General features: G+C 41.0%; 1 protein-coding gene across 8 annotated transcripts in view; it reads left to right on the top strand.

Annotated features, from left to right (window-relative positions):
• Positions 1–18352, top strand: part of TRIM9 (tripartite motif containing 9) — a 128479-nt gene extending 110127 nt beyond the window's left edge. For 2 of the 8 annotated variants that reach the window (XM_054448182.2, XM_054448181.2), the window contains exons 8-13: positions 7488–7676; positions 10183–10224; positions 10638–10661; positions 11500–11803; positions 14054–14216; positions 16260–18352. In XM_054448182.2, coding sequence (XP_054304157.2) covers positions 7488–7676; positions 10183–10224; positions 10638–10661; positions 11500–11803; positions 14054–14216; positions 16260–16322 — 785 coding nt within the window. In that variant the 3' untranslated portion in view covers positions 16323–18352. Of the gene's footprint in view, positions 1–7487; positions 7677–10182; positions 10225–10637; positions 10662–11103; positions 11804–14053; positions 14217–16259 lie in introns of those variants that run through there. The other 6 variants (XM_054448188.2, XM_054448187.2, XM_054448183.2 and 3 more) reach the window with 5 other exon arrangements.
• Positions 18353–18570: the final 218 nt, after the last annotated feature.

Genomic DNA, 18570 nt, shown 5'->3' with positions numbered 1-18570 from the left:
AGACCAGCCTGACCAACATGGAGAAACCCTATCTCTACTAAAAATACAAAATTAGCTGGGTGTGGTGGCAGGCGCCTGTAATCCCAGCTACTTGGGAGGCTGAGGCAGGAGAATCACTTGAACCTGGGAGGCAGAGGTTGCGGTGAGCTGAGATCGCACCATTCCACTCCAGCCTGGGCAACAAAAGTGAAACTCCATCTCAAAAAAAAAAAAAAAAAGAGTCTTGTTGAAAAGAGTAGCATTCCAGCTTTAAGAAGATGTGGGAGTGGCCGTCATTTCCAGCATAATATCCAAACTCTTTATCAGGTCCTGTGCTCATTTTCATGTCTTTGCAGAAATTTCCTCCAGCTCCCTCCCATCCCAGGTGAGCAGGTCACCTAGAGAGGCCCTTCCCCTACTGGTACCAGTGGATACTCTTGGCTGGCAGTGACGAGATTTGCCTGGGAAGGAAAAGGAATATCAGAGCTACATCTCTGAGACTCTGATACTACCAAATGAAAGTTACTACCAAATGAGGTCTGGCACTCAGAGCCCTGCTTGGGTTGACATCACAGAGCCATTTATTCACCGAAGCTTTCCAGCCCTGCCTGTCCTAACTGGGAGGGAAAGTGGGGAGAAGGTAGTCAGTGATAATTAGAGAAAAGAGGGCTGGCTCTCAAGCCATCTACCCAGCATTTTTCAGGATTGTTTTATCTAATGACAAATAGGTTGGGATTCTTGAAACTACATCTTAAAAATTGCTTTCTAAAAAGTGGGCCTAGACAATGTTACTCATAAACATTAAAATGTCTTTCTCCCCAATTAGACTGTCAGCATCACACTGTCCCTTTCATTCTGGTGGCTCCTTCTTCTGTGCATTGAAGGAAACCACCCAGAAAAGATGTAATGGTGCAGACAGAATATAAACTATGCTTCCATTTGTCTGAATGCAAATTGGCCTCAGATGCATCTGTCCAGAATCTTTTTGCAGTTACTTATTTATTTATTCATTCATTCATTCATTTATCTTTCCAGAGACAGAGTCTCACTCTGTCACCTAGCTGGAGTGCAGTGTCACGATCGTGACTCACTGTAACCTCGACCTCCTGGGCTCAAGTGATCCTCCTGCCTCAGCCTCCCGAGTAACTGGCTCTATAGGCATGCCACCACACCTGGCTTTTTTTTTTTTTTTTTTTTTTTTTTCCGTAGAGACAGGGTCTGACTATGTGGCCCAGCCCAGTCTCAAACTCCTGGCCTCAAGCGATCCTCATGCCTTGGCCTCCCAAAGTGCTGGGATTACAGGCATGAGCCACCATGCCCAGCTCCTTTGTTCATATTTAATAGTGATTTGGGTCCAGCATAAGTACTGCACCCTGATGTGCTGAGACCTCCAGAAATGCTGTAACCTTGTGAGGAACAAAGAACCTGTCAGAAGAACAACTACAGGGAACACCTCAGCCCATCTAATCCCTCTAGCCAAAATTCCAAGGAGGACAGTGATGTGTGTGCCTTTCCAATCCCTAACCACTACATAAACTAAACACTCTATTTAGAGAAGAAAAGATGTATCCATAACACAGTTGAGGTTTATTAGGTCCTCTACACAAACCTTGGTCCCCACTGAGACCACTGGAATGTGCCCTGGGGCCAGTGGCATAAGCTTTACCTTTTGTATATTTCTAGGTTACAAAGGAGCAGCAATAGTCTTGTCACCCCAAAATTTTATCCGCCAGGAATTGATCCTACCTGAGTCTCTATTGTATCCCTCCACAGCTGTGGTGTAACTTGAATATGTCCCTTAGCCTCTCTGGACTTCAGTTTTCTCATCTCTAAAATCATGGACTTAGAGCTGAGGACCTCTGAGTCTTTCCAATTAGTACCTTTGTGGCTTCTCTCTCTAAAACTGCTGTTGAAAGTTGTTTCAGAAAATGCTATGAAGCAGCATTAGATACCTCCTGCCTCCTCCAAGGGTCATAATCAGTCTCAAATTTATGCCTATGATACTGAAAATTCAACACTAATAGAAAACGATTGATAAAGGATCATATAAGGAAATGTATATAGTCTACTGAAAGACGGTTTTTCTGTCTCTGCTTTTCCTGACCCAGAGCATCTGGGCCTCTCCAAAAATAGTTAGAAGAATATGCATTTCCAGGACAAAGTTCTCAAGGTAGGTAATCATACCTGACCATATTTGGGTAAATTTTACAAAATCCAAGGTGAGAGGCATAATGATAGGTTTCAGAGCCCAGAAAAGAGAGATACTTTGTTCTTTTAAATTTTGACAAATGCATGATATCCCAGGGAATTTCTTGCATTTTTCCATAGGACTGAGATTCAGAGCCCTATTTTTGGTTCTGGGAAGTGTGCTTTGCAACTGATACTCTGGAAAGCAGTTTTGTCCTTTGGAATCCTCTGTATGTAATTGAAATACAGGAATTTTCAGTTCTTCTGATGATAGTTCCTTATAAATAATGCCATGGTATTCTAAATTGGAGTGGAGAACTTGGTGATGAAGTATGCAGCTGTCCTTGGGGTGGCAAGAGCTGTTTCATTCTTCTAAAAGAAGGTTTTCAAAACAGATTTGTTTCTCATTTCTCAATTGCAATTAATGCCACACTTAAGAAAGCTTAAAATACCACCTTTTATTATAAATTATGTACCAGTTGGACACAATTGTGACTTTGGCTGCTTATAAGAGAAAAACAGCCTCATTCTTCATTCATTTCTTTGTCTCTTTTAAAATCTTCCCAACAAAAGCAAATTATTTTATAGCTGGTTTATAATTGAGTAGAAACTCATCTTTAACACTGTACAATTCTTAGTGACATGTCTTGCCTTACCGTGCTCCAAAATACAACCATCTTATTGGACCTGGGCTCAAGGGCTGCTTAAGTTATGAAGTTGTTCACTGCTAGACAGGAAGACAACCCAGACTTCTACCAGGACAAAAAGGACGCTGGATTAGTATACACTATCATAGGCAACCACAATCTGTTTGCTTTTCCTCTTTAGATTCCAAAAATAACACCCCAAAGGCTACCTTTTCAAATATTCTACAACATCTGCAAAAATCTTTAGTACTCTGTCCTTGGAGTCAGTCAAGAAATTCCACCCCAGAATTGTAAAAACCAATCAACAATATATAACACCGATTTTCTCTAAATTATTATTTTTCTTATAGTTGAGTCTCCTGCCAACTTTATGTTTCCCAACTGCTCAGTTCTACTGCAATGTCTGGCACATGATAAGTGTTCAATAGCGTTGGCTAATGAACAAATAAAAGAGATATACGGACTGGGTGCCATGGCTCACGCCTGTAAGCTCAACACTGGGGAGGCTGAGGTGGGAGGACTGCTTGAGGCCAGTGGTTTGAGACCAGCCTGGGCAACATAAAAAGACCTTGTCTCTACAAAAAAAAAATTAAAATTGGCCGGGTGCAGTGGTATGTACCTGTAGTTCCAGCTACTCAGGAGGCTGAGGGAGGAGGATCCCTTGAGCCCAGGAGTTCAAGGCTGCAGTGAGCTATGATCAACATCACTACACTCTAGCCTGGGTGACCAAGTGAGATCCTGTCTCTAAAAAAGAAATAAAGAAACAAAAGAAATATATGGTGGCCAAACAGGAATATATCACCTAGGTATTCTCAGTCAATAATACAAGTGGTCCCCAGCCAATCTTTGCGTTGTTGATTCTTGATTGCTTTTTTTAAGCAGAGGTCTCTGCCCTTATCTAGACCCTAACTCCAGACTCCAGCCAATCCTAGCGAGGAAGGGAAAGAAGTCCAGGAAAGAGCAAGAGGAAAATGATGGTCATTGACAGAGTTGACGGAAAGCATATCTTGATATGTATTTGTTACGAACACAGTCCCATCCTAGAGTTATAGTTATGCCTAGAGTCACCACATTTGGCCACTGACATACTGTTTTCCATTGCTCTTTCCTGCTAAACTGCTTTCATTCAGCAAAGCTCTGCAACCACACGGGATCCCTGCACGTGATGAAATACGATGTGATGTTAAAAGTCTCTTCAGGAGCTCTTCATTTTTCTCTAGTTATTTATAAAGTTAAAAATTAATAAAATTATTATCCTGCATATTAGCTGTGACCTGAAACATAGCTTTGTATCAGGTATTGTGAAAAAAAAATGACAACCTCATTCCTCTTTGTCTTTAATAATAGAATATTATTAAAGAATGGCTGAGACGCCTTCTCCATATTGTGATAGTTGTGTTTTGAAGGGGAGGTAAGGAAGTAGTGTGTGTGCATTCTTCCTGCATCCCATGGGCATAACGCAGAATACACACATAAGTAGGTGTGTGCACATTCAATGTGAGTTAAGTGTGATTCGGCTAAACCAGGGAGTGGCAATACTGTTCTCAATGTTGTCATATTGTCTTCGATTCATGCCTTTGAACATGTCCAGAGGGCATGACCAGGAGAGTAAAGGATTTGGAATCCATACATAGTGAAATGGTTGGACATTGACTCTATTTAGCCCAGAAAAGGGAAGATTTAAAGAGGATTGGTGACTGGCCTCAAATACTTGAAGAACTAGTGATCTGTTCCATGTGGCCCCAGATAGTAACGCTACAATTGGAGAGTGGAGCTCCCAAAGAGGTATGTCTAGACCAATATAAGCAATAACTGCCAACTAGAGGGAGCTGGCTGGAAGCAATGAGTTCCTCATCCCAGGGGACTTCAAGGGGAAGCTTGATGGCAGCTCCTCTGATGATATTAAGTTTCTTCCCTCTAAGACTCCTGAAATCTAAGGTAATGTGAAGTGGTATAGACGACTTACAGGCAGCTGACCCAGCATGTGCACTACACGCCCATGGGGAAGGGTATGAAGGGAGAATTGCTTGTTTAGTTAAGCTGGGATCAGTTGGAAAGTGTTTCTGTCTTGTAATTCATTTGAAAAGTTCTCATTGCAAGGTAGGATTTTGTTGTTGTTGTTAACAGCTACTTAGAGAAAATACGGTAAAAGCCCAGCTGGTAGGTAATGGGAGGTCATAGATGGGGAAAAAACTCAAAAACAAAAATGAAATGGTTGTACAGTATGGATGTTAAATAAACTTGCCTGATTAGAGAGCATAGTTCAAGAGTGAAAGGAGTCAAGGAAAATTGGGTCATCAGTAAACAGCGGATCCACATGGAAGGATAGGAAGAGCCATAACCATCTTAGTGCCAAGTTACTAATCCCGTGAATAACCATAGCTACCCTCAGTCCCCACCCTATAAAGGGGTGCCATCACCTACTCTAAGTTCTTCTTGGTGCTGAGAATAGAAAAGGTGAGTACAATTTATGATGGGATTGGATACACTCCCCAAGGTCTGTGTTCAGTAAACATCTCTTCACTGGTTTTCAGATAACTGCTTGGGAATTCAATGCACTCTGAAATTCATATTATTTTATATGTCCTTTCCATTAAATTTTAAAGCAACAAATATTTTCAGTATAATGAATTGACTGTCACACCTAGTGAAAAATACATTTCCAAGCAAATTCTTGTTAATAAAAAAATCTTTTAGTCCGGGTGTGGTAGCTCACGCCTGTAATCTCAGCACTTTGGGAGGCTGGGGCAGGCAGATCGCTTTGAGCTCAGGAGTTCAAGACCAGCCTGGACAACATGGCAAAACCCCATTTCTACAAAAAATAGAAAAATTAGCTGGGTGTGATGGCTCACGCCTATAGTCCCTGCTACTCTGGAGGCTGAGGTTGAAGAATCACTTGATCCAGGAAGCAAAGGTTGCAGTGAGCTGAGATCGTGGCATTGCATTCTGGCCTGGGCAACAGAGTGAGACCCTGTCTCAAAAAATAATAAATAATACTAAATAAATAAATAAATAAATAAAATATTTTATTGATATAAATATAGTTGTAAATGCCTTCGCTCCATAATAGAAACCCATGCCAGTTTGTGGTGCTTGGGTGTTGTATTTTGAATTTTTCTATTACACTCAAAGGCTAATTTCCCCTTAAGACGATTATAACAAATAATTTTTGATTTATCATATCTGAAGAAAGAAATGATAATACATGATATTAAGTCATTCAAACCATATGAAGTTTAGGTAGAAGAAAAATGTATTCTTAGTGGGAACACAAAGTCTTAACTCTATAAATAGCAATTCCTTTTCTCTGAGATCTGGTTTATACTTTCATTTTTTAAAAGTCATCCCCCCACAGATAAGTCTAAAGCCTGAAAAGCTAACTTTAGTATTGTAAGTTCAGAGGCTGACTCTTGGAGGTATTAAGGTAAAACTTGCCAATGCCCTTGTTCTGAGCTCTTCACATAGGATCATATTCTGCACACACACACGCTCCAGTTATTTTTGCTTCAACATGTGAGTAGCATTTTGATAGAAGTGTATGTCCAGCAAAGAATTGCTGCTAACTGATTCAAACCAGAAAAAATTTCACGGAAATACCGTCTGGTCACAGAAACAAAATTATTATTTCAATGAGAAGAAAGTTCCTTTGTGATTTTGGACATGGAATATTACCTTCCTACCATCTGTATTTCCTAAATTATTGCTATTAGACTGAATGTTAAGAAGGCTTCAATTGGTGAAAGATCCACCTCTGACTAGACCACACCGTGCATAGAACCAGCTATTGTTTGACAAAATAGAAAGGAGCAATTTTAGTAATTCAGAGAAACTAACTCATGCCCTTCTAAAACCAGATCAAATAATTGTTAAGTCTTTAGTCTGATATAACGATTATCTTCAGGCCAAACCTGACTATCTGAACAGAAACAGATATTTTGCCACCAATGCACCTCACCACTGCCTACAGTCTGTTTATCATTAGAGAAACAAAGATGGTCAAGTGACATCCCTAGAGTCTGATCATAATTCAGAAACAAAGGTAAGCCTTCTTCCCTGCTTACTTGTCCAGCCCTGTCTTCCTTAGACCACCCCACATTTCCTCTCCTATTCAAAGATAGAGTCTGGAGTGTGCTAGTATAAAAAATCAGCTCATCCATCTAATAGAAAAATATACATTAGGAGAGAAATGGGAAAATATGGAATAGGAAACAGTTTGTAAAAAATCACCATCTCTTAAATAGAAACCCTTTAAGAGGCCATTGTTGAATAGGTAGTAACTCCCAGGACAACTGAAGGGGGTAAAATAATATCCTCTTGGTCGTCAATAGTTAAAATTTGCCTTTACATTTTGTACATTCACTTCTAAAGATATTTTATTTAATTAGAAGGAAACCTTCCAAAATAGGAAACCTTCCAATTTTCTACCACTAAAAATCGGGAAAGTGACAACAATTGCCTTTGATGTTCGAGGTGTCCTCTGGTCTTGGGTCCTGATCTGCCGAAAATTCCCTCCCTGCCCCCAGGCACATTGGTTTTGTAAATGCCTGAGTGTGGCACCCTGTGGGAAAGATGAGGCTTTGTATGAATGCATTGTTAAGGCAGATCTTGGGGAACCGTGCACGGGGACATAATAGCAGACTTCTGATCTCTAGTTTGCATTGATCTTACATTTAGACACAGATTCAGAAGAACAGACCCTCCCTTTTCCAGTGCCTTCGGAAAGATTGCCGCTCCGTAGAATGAGTCCTTTCTCCTCCACCCTTAATCTACAACCCAGCTTCCCTGGGAGATCCTACTTTGATTTCCGATCCTCACCCCACCAGCTGAGCTTGCATTCCTCTTTACAGTCTCTCAATGCACCGGGTGAGCTGAGCTCCTCAGACTTTTCCCCTTGATCTCTGTACCTTGAAGGCATCTCTGAAACGCGTGTCTTGTTCTTGCCATTCATGTGCGTGGTGAGGGGGATGAGCTAGTCTCTGTCTGTGGCCTGCTTTCGGTATGAGGAGCATCGGGATGGTGGAGCTTTGTGGCGTTCTTGTTTGTGTGTTGGAAGGAGCAACCGTGGAGCTGTGGTCTATGTATTAACGGCATCAGAAAGTGATGAGTGAAGTTATTCTTTTTGCACAAGCTGGTACCACCATGGATAACCCGCTCTCATCACATGCAGTGGCATAGCACGGCACAGGCGCTGGCTGAGTGGAAGCCATGGCAGCAATGTGGAGGTTTGCAGCCCTTCTGTATCCAGGAAACCAGCAGTGTCTGGGAGACTGGATCAGTGCATCCAGCCTGGAGTGGTCTGATTAAACATAGACTCAAGAGATCTTTATTGACAAAGTACAATAAAAGTAAAAACACACCAACAGCAGAAAGCAGGCAATCCAGAGGGCAGAAAGTGAAAGCATTTTCTGCAAAAGCCTGTGCTCACTGCTAGGACAGTGGGGCTCACGGCTGAGTGTTTTCCTAGCAACGGGGCGGGATCGCTGCTAGCTGAATTAGAAACCCTTAACTCCTAATGCCTAATGACCAAAGATCTGAGTAATCAAAAAGTCTGGCCTCCTCGAAGTTTCCCACAGCCAAGCTGGTTGTGGCAGAGCCTAAGGCTGATTTCAGCAAAGCTAGACTTGTGTTCCTTTGTAGCGAACACCGCCTAGCAAATAGAATGTTAAAATATCTAAGATGCAGACCTATTTGATCTCTTCAGGACTATATTGTAATCATGGATACACGTGATGCACATTTCACATTTCCAAAGGTTTCTTTTGGTTTTTATTTTATTCTTTTTGCTCATCCCACATTCTGGAATGAAGAAGGCCACAGCATGACAGTGCAAAAAGGATGCAGGGACTTCAAGCTCTCTTTAAAATGACATTTTTCTTTGTGCTTTTATGTTTCTTATTGTTTTTCTGTGCACTATGGCTTCCCAACATGCTTTGTTATGAAACTCTTTTCCCTTGTGTCTAATGTACTGAAATATTGTTACAGTCTTTGTAATGTACATTGTCTCAAGAATAAAATGAAATGTGAGTTTTGGGATATTTGATGGGTGTATTTAAGAGCATTATTCTAGTTGTATTGTTGAATCTTAAATGTATGATAATGTATTTAAAGTAGTGTAAAAAGATTTCAGACTATTTGTTTTGAAAAAGAGTTGCACAAGGCATGATTCATTTAAAAGTTTTTAAAGCCCTATTCAGATTCTACAAACTTATTTCCAAAGCTGAATATCAGATTCGGTTTTAAAACTCCAGGTGTTCCATACTCACTATGCTGTAACACATGAATAGGAATTGGAGTGATCATTGATAGAAACGAAACATAAAAATCAGCCATGAGATTCTTTTGCATGTGAATTCATCCCAGAGAAAAGCAAACTAACCAAAAGTAAGATCATAATTTTTATATTTTGTTTTTAACTCAGCCATTAGTCCTTTTTTATAGTAAGTTGTTTTTTTAATTCTTGTAAAATTCTTTTAAGTCAGCACATTATCCTGCAAATGTTTTAGGAATTAGCATATAAAGGCCTTACTAAATAGAAAAGAAAATTAAATGATCCTTTCTTTATCCCCCAGTGTTCATCAAAACCACATTTTCTAGATCAGTCCTCGACACCACTGGAAATTGTAGGTCACACACCTTTGAACATTTTAAGACTAGGCAGTCTTCCTCCACACAATGTAGTTTCTCATGGGGTACAGGTATCCAAATCTTAGGGAAGGGAGATGGTTGAAAAAGGCCCACAGGGGATTCCTATATATCTCTGAGACCACACCCACTCCTACCATCCCTCCTCCCCTCCCTCAGGTGAGAAGGATCTTGTCTCCTAAGGAGAGGAGGCAGTTTTAACACATTCGTCAAGTCATTATTAATAATTATTAATAAAATGTATGTATTAACAAATGGATTACATTACACATTTAGTTATATTTAATTTGGGCTCGAGTCACAATGCAGACCTTTTGGTATAACCAGAGTTAGAAGTATATCGAATAGTGAGAGCAGAGTTTTATCAAAATCCAGTGATTTCTCCGTTTCAATGAAGTACATTTTCCCCATTTTTAAAACAGCTAGCCTTCTTACTGTGGAAACTTTAGAGGAAAAGATTGAACTTGGAAGATGAAAAATTCAGCTACAGAGTTTAGGATCAATTGGAGGAGGATTTATTAAATGGTAAAAAGATGTGCTTTTCATTTTGAAAGAGCAGAGAGGCAGTTTTTTACCCAACAAAGTAAATAATATAAAAAGGGCTTTGTTTTTTCATGGATCAGGCCTCTGGTATCTATATTCAACTGGTGCTTTTTAAGTGTATACAAGTAATTTTTATCAACCTGGTTGCTGTTTCATAGCGTTGATGTGTAGTATCTCTTTATAGGATGCAATTTTGAGACACAATCTGCACCTTACTCTCAATTAGGCAAGTATACCTATTGTAATTATCTTTTACTTACGTGATTGGTGTGCTCAATTTCCTTCACAAAATAAATGGCGGCAACTTGTCTTATGTCAATAAAATTGTCTAATTGTCATTCTAACCCTATTATAGCAGTTTCTCAAACTCTTAAAAAATGGAAAAGATGCCTGTAGTGTTTAATGTTATGCCTCAAAGCTTACTTTTCCCCCAGTTTTCTTATACATCAATGCAAGCACTCTTTATGAGCACTAAATATGGGTAAAGGTACAAGTCAGAGAGCACCTGTTTAGTATATGTGGCGTTTTAAATTGAGTCCTTTTGGGGTACTAGTGTATCAAGAGAGACACGTTTTCTTATCCATGTCAATTTTGCTTCCTATCTCTCTCCCCCATGCCTTTCACTTGGAATGACAACAGTTGACATTAAAAAGCTGTTGGCAGGTATGGAATAACCTTATTCTGTTACCAAATAGCAAAGACCAAAGTGCATGTGAGGTGTCTCACAGGTTCAATAAATCAGCAATTACATCTCTCGAGTGTGATATTTATAGGTGGCATTTAGAACTTGGGGCGTTACAATGTGTACAAAGACATCATTCTATCTGCACCTAATGTCCAAAATTCCTACTGCTCCAGCAAAATTTCTGTTGTGTTAGTTTCAGGAGTAGCACGCAAACTGTGTTTTTTAAGTTATGCAGACAGCAACCTGTCCTACACGCAAGTCACAATCACTCATGAAAATTAGTTTATGTTGCTTATAGCTTCGCAGCTTGTGAGCTTTCACTAGAGCCAAGGAAAACTTCAAAGCAACTAGATGTTAGCACTTCTGCCGAAGGGATATTTCCTGATTTCACTCCATGTGTTTTATCCCTCCTCCATCTAGGACTCTAGCTCCTAGCCTCCCCGCCTCAGGGGTTACACAGGCATCTTAGCGCATCCCCTCTCCCTTTATGTCTCTGGTGCACTGTTCTGCCAGTCACCAGGTGAAGGGACTTGCACCTTCCAAAATCGATGCCACTTCACTCCCGGATCACCTGGTTGGGAGTGCAGTCTGAGCCAGGTAACCCCTGCTGAATCGGTCGTGTGTCCTCCGTCTGCTTCTGGTGCAGAGAGTACCAACTCCCAGGACGTGCCCCTGTCTGCCCTGGCCCTGGACGCCTCCTTCCTGCATGGCAGCATGAAAACGCTACACAACGCTCCTCACCCGCCCAGGAGTATGTTATGGTGCTGTGCTTGTTGGGTCTGTCTTAATAACCTCATTCCCTTCTGTTGTTCCCAGTGGCCTGGTTTGCTTTCGACCCTGGCTCAGCGCACTCGGACATCATCCTCTCCAATGATAACCTGACAGTGACCTGCAGTAGCTATGATGACCGGGTGGTGCTAGGGAAGACTGGCTTCTCCAAGGGTGTCCACTACTGGGAGCTCACGGTAGATCGCTATGACAACCACCCTGATCCTGCCTTTGGCGTGGCTCGCATGGACGTGATGAAGGATGTGATGTTAGGAAAAGACGACAAAGCTTGGGCAATGTATGTGGACAATAACCGGAGCTGGTTCATGCACAACAACTCGCACACCAACAGGTACCCTGCAGCCCCCAAACCAAGCCTTCTTCACGTTGGCTTCTGATCAGGAGTGAGAGCCCCAGTTCAAAAACCTAGTACATAGACCATATTCAGGAAATCAAGCAGGTGGTCTACATTAAGTAGCACAGGCACTCTATGAGCCTCAGCTGAGTCCATGCTGGTGGTTTACTTTCTATATAATGATAGAGACTTGAGTACTTTCCTACTCCCTTCATTGCTGTATTTCACCCCATGGCTGGAAACTAAGAATCCCGATGGATATACATTATAAGAAAACAATCCAGGATGCTGAAACACCCAGACCTACAACTTATCAGAAAAGCACTTTTGGACAAATTACTTCGTTTTTTGAACCTCAGTTTCTAAATCCACCAAATTAGTATAATAAAATTTTTCCTTATGGGAATCTTCTGAAGATCAAATGAAATATGTGAAAATGCCTTACATTGGAAGCACCTGAAAATAGTAGCCATTGTTCTTATTACAATTCATTAAACTAAAGCTTATGGATGCCAATTTGAATGGCTTTTTACTTAAAGAGAACTCTCTTATTACTGTATTCAGAGCAGCCAGTTTGCTAAGGAAAGGAAATATAGTAATCCCCTTGAGGTTTTCTTCTACCACCAAAATATAGATCATTATAATTGAACACATACTATAATGGATTTCCTTTCTCATTTGATTGTGCTCCTCAAATATATTTTTCACAAATTTCCTAGGCAGAGAAATTTCTACTGTGGACCCTGGTCCACCTTACGCTCCAAGATTTCCCCAGGATGCATTCTCATTAGTGTCTCTGAAAAAAAAAAAAAAAATACAGTAGTGTTCAATCAGATCAAAGGGAAAGCAACTCAGACATTGGTAGGATAATTGGACTCCACTGTTTTATCTTTTTCTATATGCTCATCACTGACCCGTCTCCAGCTTGTAGACTCCTAAAGCCTCCTTTTCCCTTGGATAGCTTCTATAGCATTCAAGTGTGTATTATTCGCTGTCACTGGAAGTGAACACACACACCATTTCACCATGAAAGCAAATCCTACTGGATGTAGATAAGTGGTTATCTTCAGTGATTGGCATTTTGGGGAACTCTCTGTCAATAGATTCTCAGTGCTACCACCCAAATGCCACACTTACTTTTTCCCTTTTAGCATCTTTATTTTGAAGTGCAGGAGTGAATAATGACATAACCATCACACTATGCAGAGAAACACCTTCTTAATTCTGAACGCATCTGCTTGCATGCAACCTGCATGTCATTTGTGCTTTCATTGTTAAACCTGTGAAGTAACAAGAGGCAATTTGTAAACCTGTCTTTTAATGACTATGTACAGTCTGTATCCTGCATGCAAGAGGAAATGAATGACACAAATTCCTGTGCTCTGCTGAGATGAGGATGAAGTTCAATATTGCTGGATCTCAAAAAAACAGGAAAGACAAATCTGATCATCCATGTTTAATGGCATTTTGTGAAATCATCAATTGAAGCATAAGACACAATTCTTTGTAAAATGGCATTTGTATGCAGGTTCCTTAAAATCACTACATCTCAGAGTATAATTATTTCACTGTACAGAGAAGAAGCCTCTTCTTCAGTGCTGTCATTTCACAGACAGCCTCTAAGTTCTTAATTTAAATGCAACAAGCCAAAAAATTACTATCCTTCTGGAATGAGTTTTTCTGTTTAATGGATAACATAAGGCCCCAAATCCAATTTCTCATGCATGTGGTTTAGGTGCAACCAAAGTGGTTCTTTATTTTTACTTTCAAATCAAGTCACTTTGTATTTAATGATATTTAATTCACACCATTTATACAAAGTGTGCAATATTCCTAGAGTCAGAGCTCTGATAGCCCAAAGGCGACTTTTTCCTAGTCTTTAATGTTTGGTTTTCTATTGCTGTGACTCAGTGGTAGAGACCCTAATGAATGAGTTCACTCTCAGCAACAGCAGAGCAACTCACAAGGGCAGATATCTCCCCCTAGGAAGTGAAAATTGATGGTGGTGGGGAGGGAGCAAAAAATCATACTCTTTTTATGTATAAAGCACAGATATACACACAGTACCAACATGTATACAGTATATCTGTGGTATTAAAATGTATGTGCGAGAGATGATTAGGGAAAAGGTTTTGGGGTAGTGATGATTATAAACAGGTTGCAAGACACTGGTTTCACCACACAAAAGCGGGGAGCTTCTAGAGTGACCACAAGGAAATGAACCCCAATTTTTTTCTTTTCCTACAGAACTGAGGGAGGGATCACAAAAGGGGCCACAATTGGGGTCCTCCTCGACTTAAATAGAAAAAACTTGACATTTTTTATCAACGATGAACAACAAGGTCCCATAGCATTTGATAACGTGGAGGGCCTGTTCTTCCCTGCGGTCAGCCTGAACAGGAATGTGCAGGTAAGCACTCCGCCCCTGAGGTTAAACAGCTGTTGCTGGCTGCCGGTTCAAAGGCTGCCCAGGGCCATTCAATCCAACCAGAGAGAGGGAAGCCGACAGCGTAAGGCCCAGACCAAGACACGAAGGAGAGGAGGAGAGAAAGGGATCAGCGCTGACAACTTCTATTATTCCACGCCAAGCATAAGCACCTTCTTTATACTTGACACAGACTAGTTAATAGCACATAGGAAACTAGAATTCTCTTCATGGTTGGCTAATGATCATCTCTGTAGCTCTAGTTTCACCTCTAAATAGAAATGAAAGCCTTTAACCAACTGGCATGAAAACAAATGGAATGACTTAACAAAGCTCAGGAGTGGCTGAGAAGAGGTGAGGGTGTAAGACTGAAGCATTAGTATCGTTATCAGAAAATCTGAGCATCTTCTCTGCACTCTTGTTTGGCTCTGTTAGGTCCTAAGGGGTAGAAAACATAGTCCCTACCTACAACTTAGTTAATTATTATTTATTATAGAATAAAACAACAGCTTCTCATTTATTCATTCAGCAAATATCTATAGAATGCCTTTAATGTGCCAGGCACAGTTATAAGTGGGATACATCAGTGAAAAAAAAAAAACAGATAAAAATCTTGCCTTCATAGAACTTACATCTTAGTGATAGGAGACAATAAATAGTAAGCATAATTACAATGTTAATCAGATGGTGTGTCAGAAGGTGTTTAGTGCAGTGGAGAAAAGACCAAGGGCCCATGAATGCTGGGGTTGGGAATGGCAGCCGCAGTCTTAAATAGGATAGTCAGCGTAGGTAGGGCTTATCGCAGATACCGGTGAGCTGAACCTTAAAGGAGTGAGGGAGTGAGTTGCGTGGAGCCTTCCAGACAGAGGGAACAGCCTGTGCACAGTTTCTAAGGCATGAGGGGCCTTGCATGGGCAAGGAATGGTGGAGAGACTCTTGGGCTGGGGCCTGGAAGGGGGACCAGAGCCATGCATGGGGGAAGAGCTGTGCCCTGCCAGCTGCTGTCAGGACTTAGGGTTTCACTTCCCTCCTGAGCTGGGTGTCTCATTAACAACTATGAGCCTCATTCCACAAATGGTTGTCTTAAGATAGGGCTTGAGAATTAAAACACTACAGATGACTTTTGCCCTCTCCAGAACCAGCCTTGGAAACTATTTATCAAAATTCATTGTTGTGTTTCAGTATGTGCAGTAACATTGATTGCAAACCAGAAGCCCCTGCCCTTCTCTCTTCCTGCAAGGAGATGAGGTTTTCTAGAAGGCTGGAATCTAATCTTTCAGAGTTCAGCCTCTACACTTTAAGAAAGAAAACCATAAATTACCCTAGAAGTGAGTCTCAGAAAAACCCCATTCAGGGTTTTTCACATTGGCCATTTCCCTTTCAAAGAATATTATACTAGATGCTCTTCAGGGGTTTTCAGGACCTTCTGATTATCTATTGATAAAGACTCTTGGGCTGGAGAAGACAGGGACAAGAACTGCATGAAATGGTTCTAGTTTTATCCATAGCTATCCATTGAGGTTTGGGGATACACAGAAATTGGTGAAATAGTATAATGCCATGTTTTTTCACAACTGGCAATCATCTATGCAACCCCAGAAAGAAATGTTTGCCCTAATTGCAATAACTAGCGGACAAGTAATAAGGGAAAGGCTGTCTCTGCGAATCTGTCCTCTATCCATGGATTTGGCAGTGGTCACTGTGGTGTGGCCAGCAGGCTCCTCTATCTGAAAACCAAGGCCTGTGTCTTCAGTTGTAAGGAACATAATCTCCCCGGAATCCTTTAAAAGAGGCAGATGACTAAGAACCGTATAATCAAATGTCACCAGGATTTGAGAGCCTGCCATGGTGAGCAGCCTCTTACCATAGGCAGGATTCTTCCTGAATTTTGTTTAATGCCTACTAGCCTAGATGTTTAAAGAGAAGCAAACAGAACACTTTTTGAGTTAGGGACACACCCACAGTACACTGTGTAAAGGGACAGGGGGATGCACAATGCCTCTCAGGACTCACAGTCTCATTCCCCAGGTCACGCTGCACACCGGGCTCCCAGTCCCCGACTTCTACTCCAGCAGAGCATCAATAGCCTAAGGATGTGCCGTGGAGGCGCCAGCTGCCTGTTCTTACCTCCGCCTGCGAGAGCCACAGCAAGGAGCTCAGCCAGCCGTGGTGGGGTGCAGAGTTGGCAGGAGTGGGAGAAGGAGGAGAGAAAAGCTGGTCCTCTGCAGTCTTCACACCCACAGCTCTGCCCTTTTCCCTTTCAACCTCTCCTCTGCTGTCTTGCCTGCTTCCGCTTCCATGTCCAACAATTCTAACCAACAAAGGACCTAGACAGCCCACCACGTCACTTGGTTCCCACTCTCAGATTTTGCTTTTATTTAACTTAATTTTTTATGTAGGTGAGTTATATTTTCTTTCTTTTCTGATCAGGTTATTGGTGACTAACTGGACTGGTACTGCCAGGAGAAAATTCTCCTGCTAACTTTTTTTCTTAAGCTTTCTGTCAAACAATGAGGTTATAGGGGGAGGTAGGGAAGAATGAGCTGAATTTGTAGCATACAGTTTACCTCCTAGAATGTTCTTGCCCTCTTACCTCTCCTGTAGCATTAGCTCTGCAGAGCTAAGCTTTGGGAGAATGAATCTATCACTGAGAAGTTTCACTACTCATTGAAGCACAAAAATATCCGCTACACAGGTTCACATCAGGGTAGGATCGTTAGGATGGCCCTATAATTAGGATAGGCCAGAACCCTGGCCACTGTATAAAATTGGAAAGTCTCTAAGACACAGGCAAACCAGGGGACTTAATGATTTGGTTCGTTTATTTAATAAAAGCTTTTAATCGAGAACCTACTATTGACCAGGCACTGTTCAAGACACTAGAACATTATGTTCTAGACACTGTGGGGACACAGTGGTGAACAGACAGGCATAGTCTCTGCCCTTCAGAGCTTATATTCCAGTAGGAGAAAAAGCAAAAATAAAATAATTATAAGTTGTCATATGTACTAGAAAGGAAATGGGCAAGGGTCAAAGAGACTCATGGGCAAGATCTTTCAGGCTTCCTAGAATGATGCTAAAAATCCACACATTCTGGCCATAGCACCAGAAATGTACCAACTCAATGCCTTTTCAGCTGCGCTATTTAATTATGGTACCTGCTGCCACTCATCACAGAGCCCTTCTTGGTAGAAATGATGTCAGCATTCTTATTTGCTGATGCTGCTATGATACCACGCCTTAAAAATTGATAGCTGAGAAAAAAAAGAGTGACCAGAGGGCAAAGGACCCATTCTCAGTAATGGGAGATCTTGAGTTGCAGTCCACAGCATTCACATTCTCAGGATAAACATGCTTGTCTCCATTTAGACTATCTGTGCCTGTTATGAATGAAAAATCCATCCACTCTGCTGCCATTCACAGTCTAATTTTCTGGAGTAGTCCAAACAATGTTTGGAAAAACATGGGATTGTATGTCATTACTATGACTGATAGCAGAATAATAATGCATCTTACTTCTATATAGAGATAGACTTACATAGGTTACCCTTGAAATTCGTTAGTTTGTCATAAAGTTTTAGGAAAGGTGGGACCCGGAAAGAAGTTCTAATTAGTTGTCTAAATATTTTTCAGTGAGCCAAGAAATTCACCATGAAAAAACAAGAATAACAAATAGAAGCGAAGAGATAGGATGGGAAAGCTAACAAATTAAAGTTTTGGCAAAAAGGAATATATGTAAATAGCTAATTATTTACTTTTGTGCTTACTTTATTTAGATTATTTCTATCAGTTACAATCTTTTTCTAGTTAAGTGTACCTAATTTATGGAATGGGTGCTATCCTGTTTATGTGTGTCTTGGTTTTTCTTGGCTACAGAAAAACTGTTGCAGGGCAACACTAGTTTGATATTTGATTTACTCTCCAATGAGACTCGATGGCTGGGCCGTGGTAGACTCATAGTTCCTCTTGTTCGTTATTAAATTCATCCTGCTAATTAGATTTCTAGTGACTTGTAACATGTAGTTTACACTGAATTGCAATTACAGATGCATACAACTACTGTACTAGAAAAAATTGTCATTTCTGGTGTGCCAATAAATGATTTTTATGAGAGAATAAAATGTCTCTAGAATTTCTTAGTTTTTGTCTATTGGGGATGACAGTTCGCCTTTGTCAGAGCGATGTTTCTTCAGCAAGGTCTCATTGGAAAGGTCCCCAGAGCTCTGGAGAGCATGTGTTCTTTCCCCTGTTTCCTTGGGCATGTGGCACTGCCTTTTGGTTTTACTCATATGAAATTTAACCTGATGTGAAATGTCCAGTGGAGATGTTTGGGGTCTGC

The sequence above is a fragment of the Pongo pygmaeus genome, chromosome 15 (genome assembly GCF_028885625.2).
Source record: "Pongo pygmaeus isolate AG05252 chromosome 15, NHGRI_mPonPyg2-v2.0_pri, whole genome shotgun sequence".
Classification (NCBI taxonomy): Eukaryota; Metazoa; Chordata; class Mammalia; order Primates; family Hominidae; genus Pongo; species Pongo pygmaeus.
The sequence above is the reverse complement of the archived record's forward strand: the minus strand, read 5'-3'. Positions and strand labels throughout refer to the sequence as shown.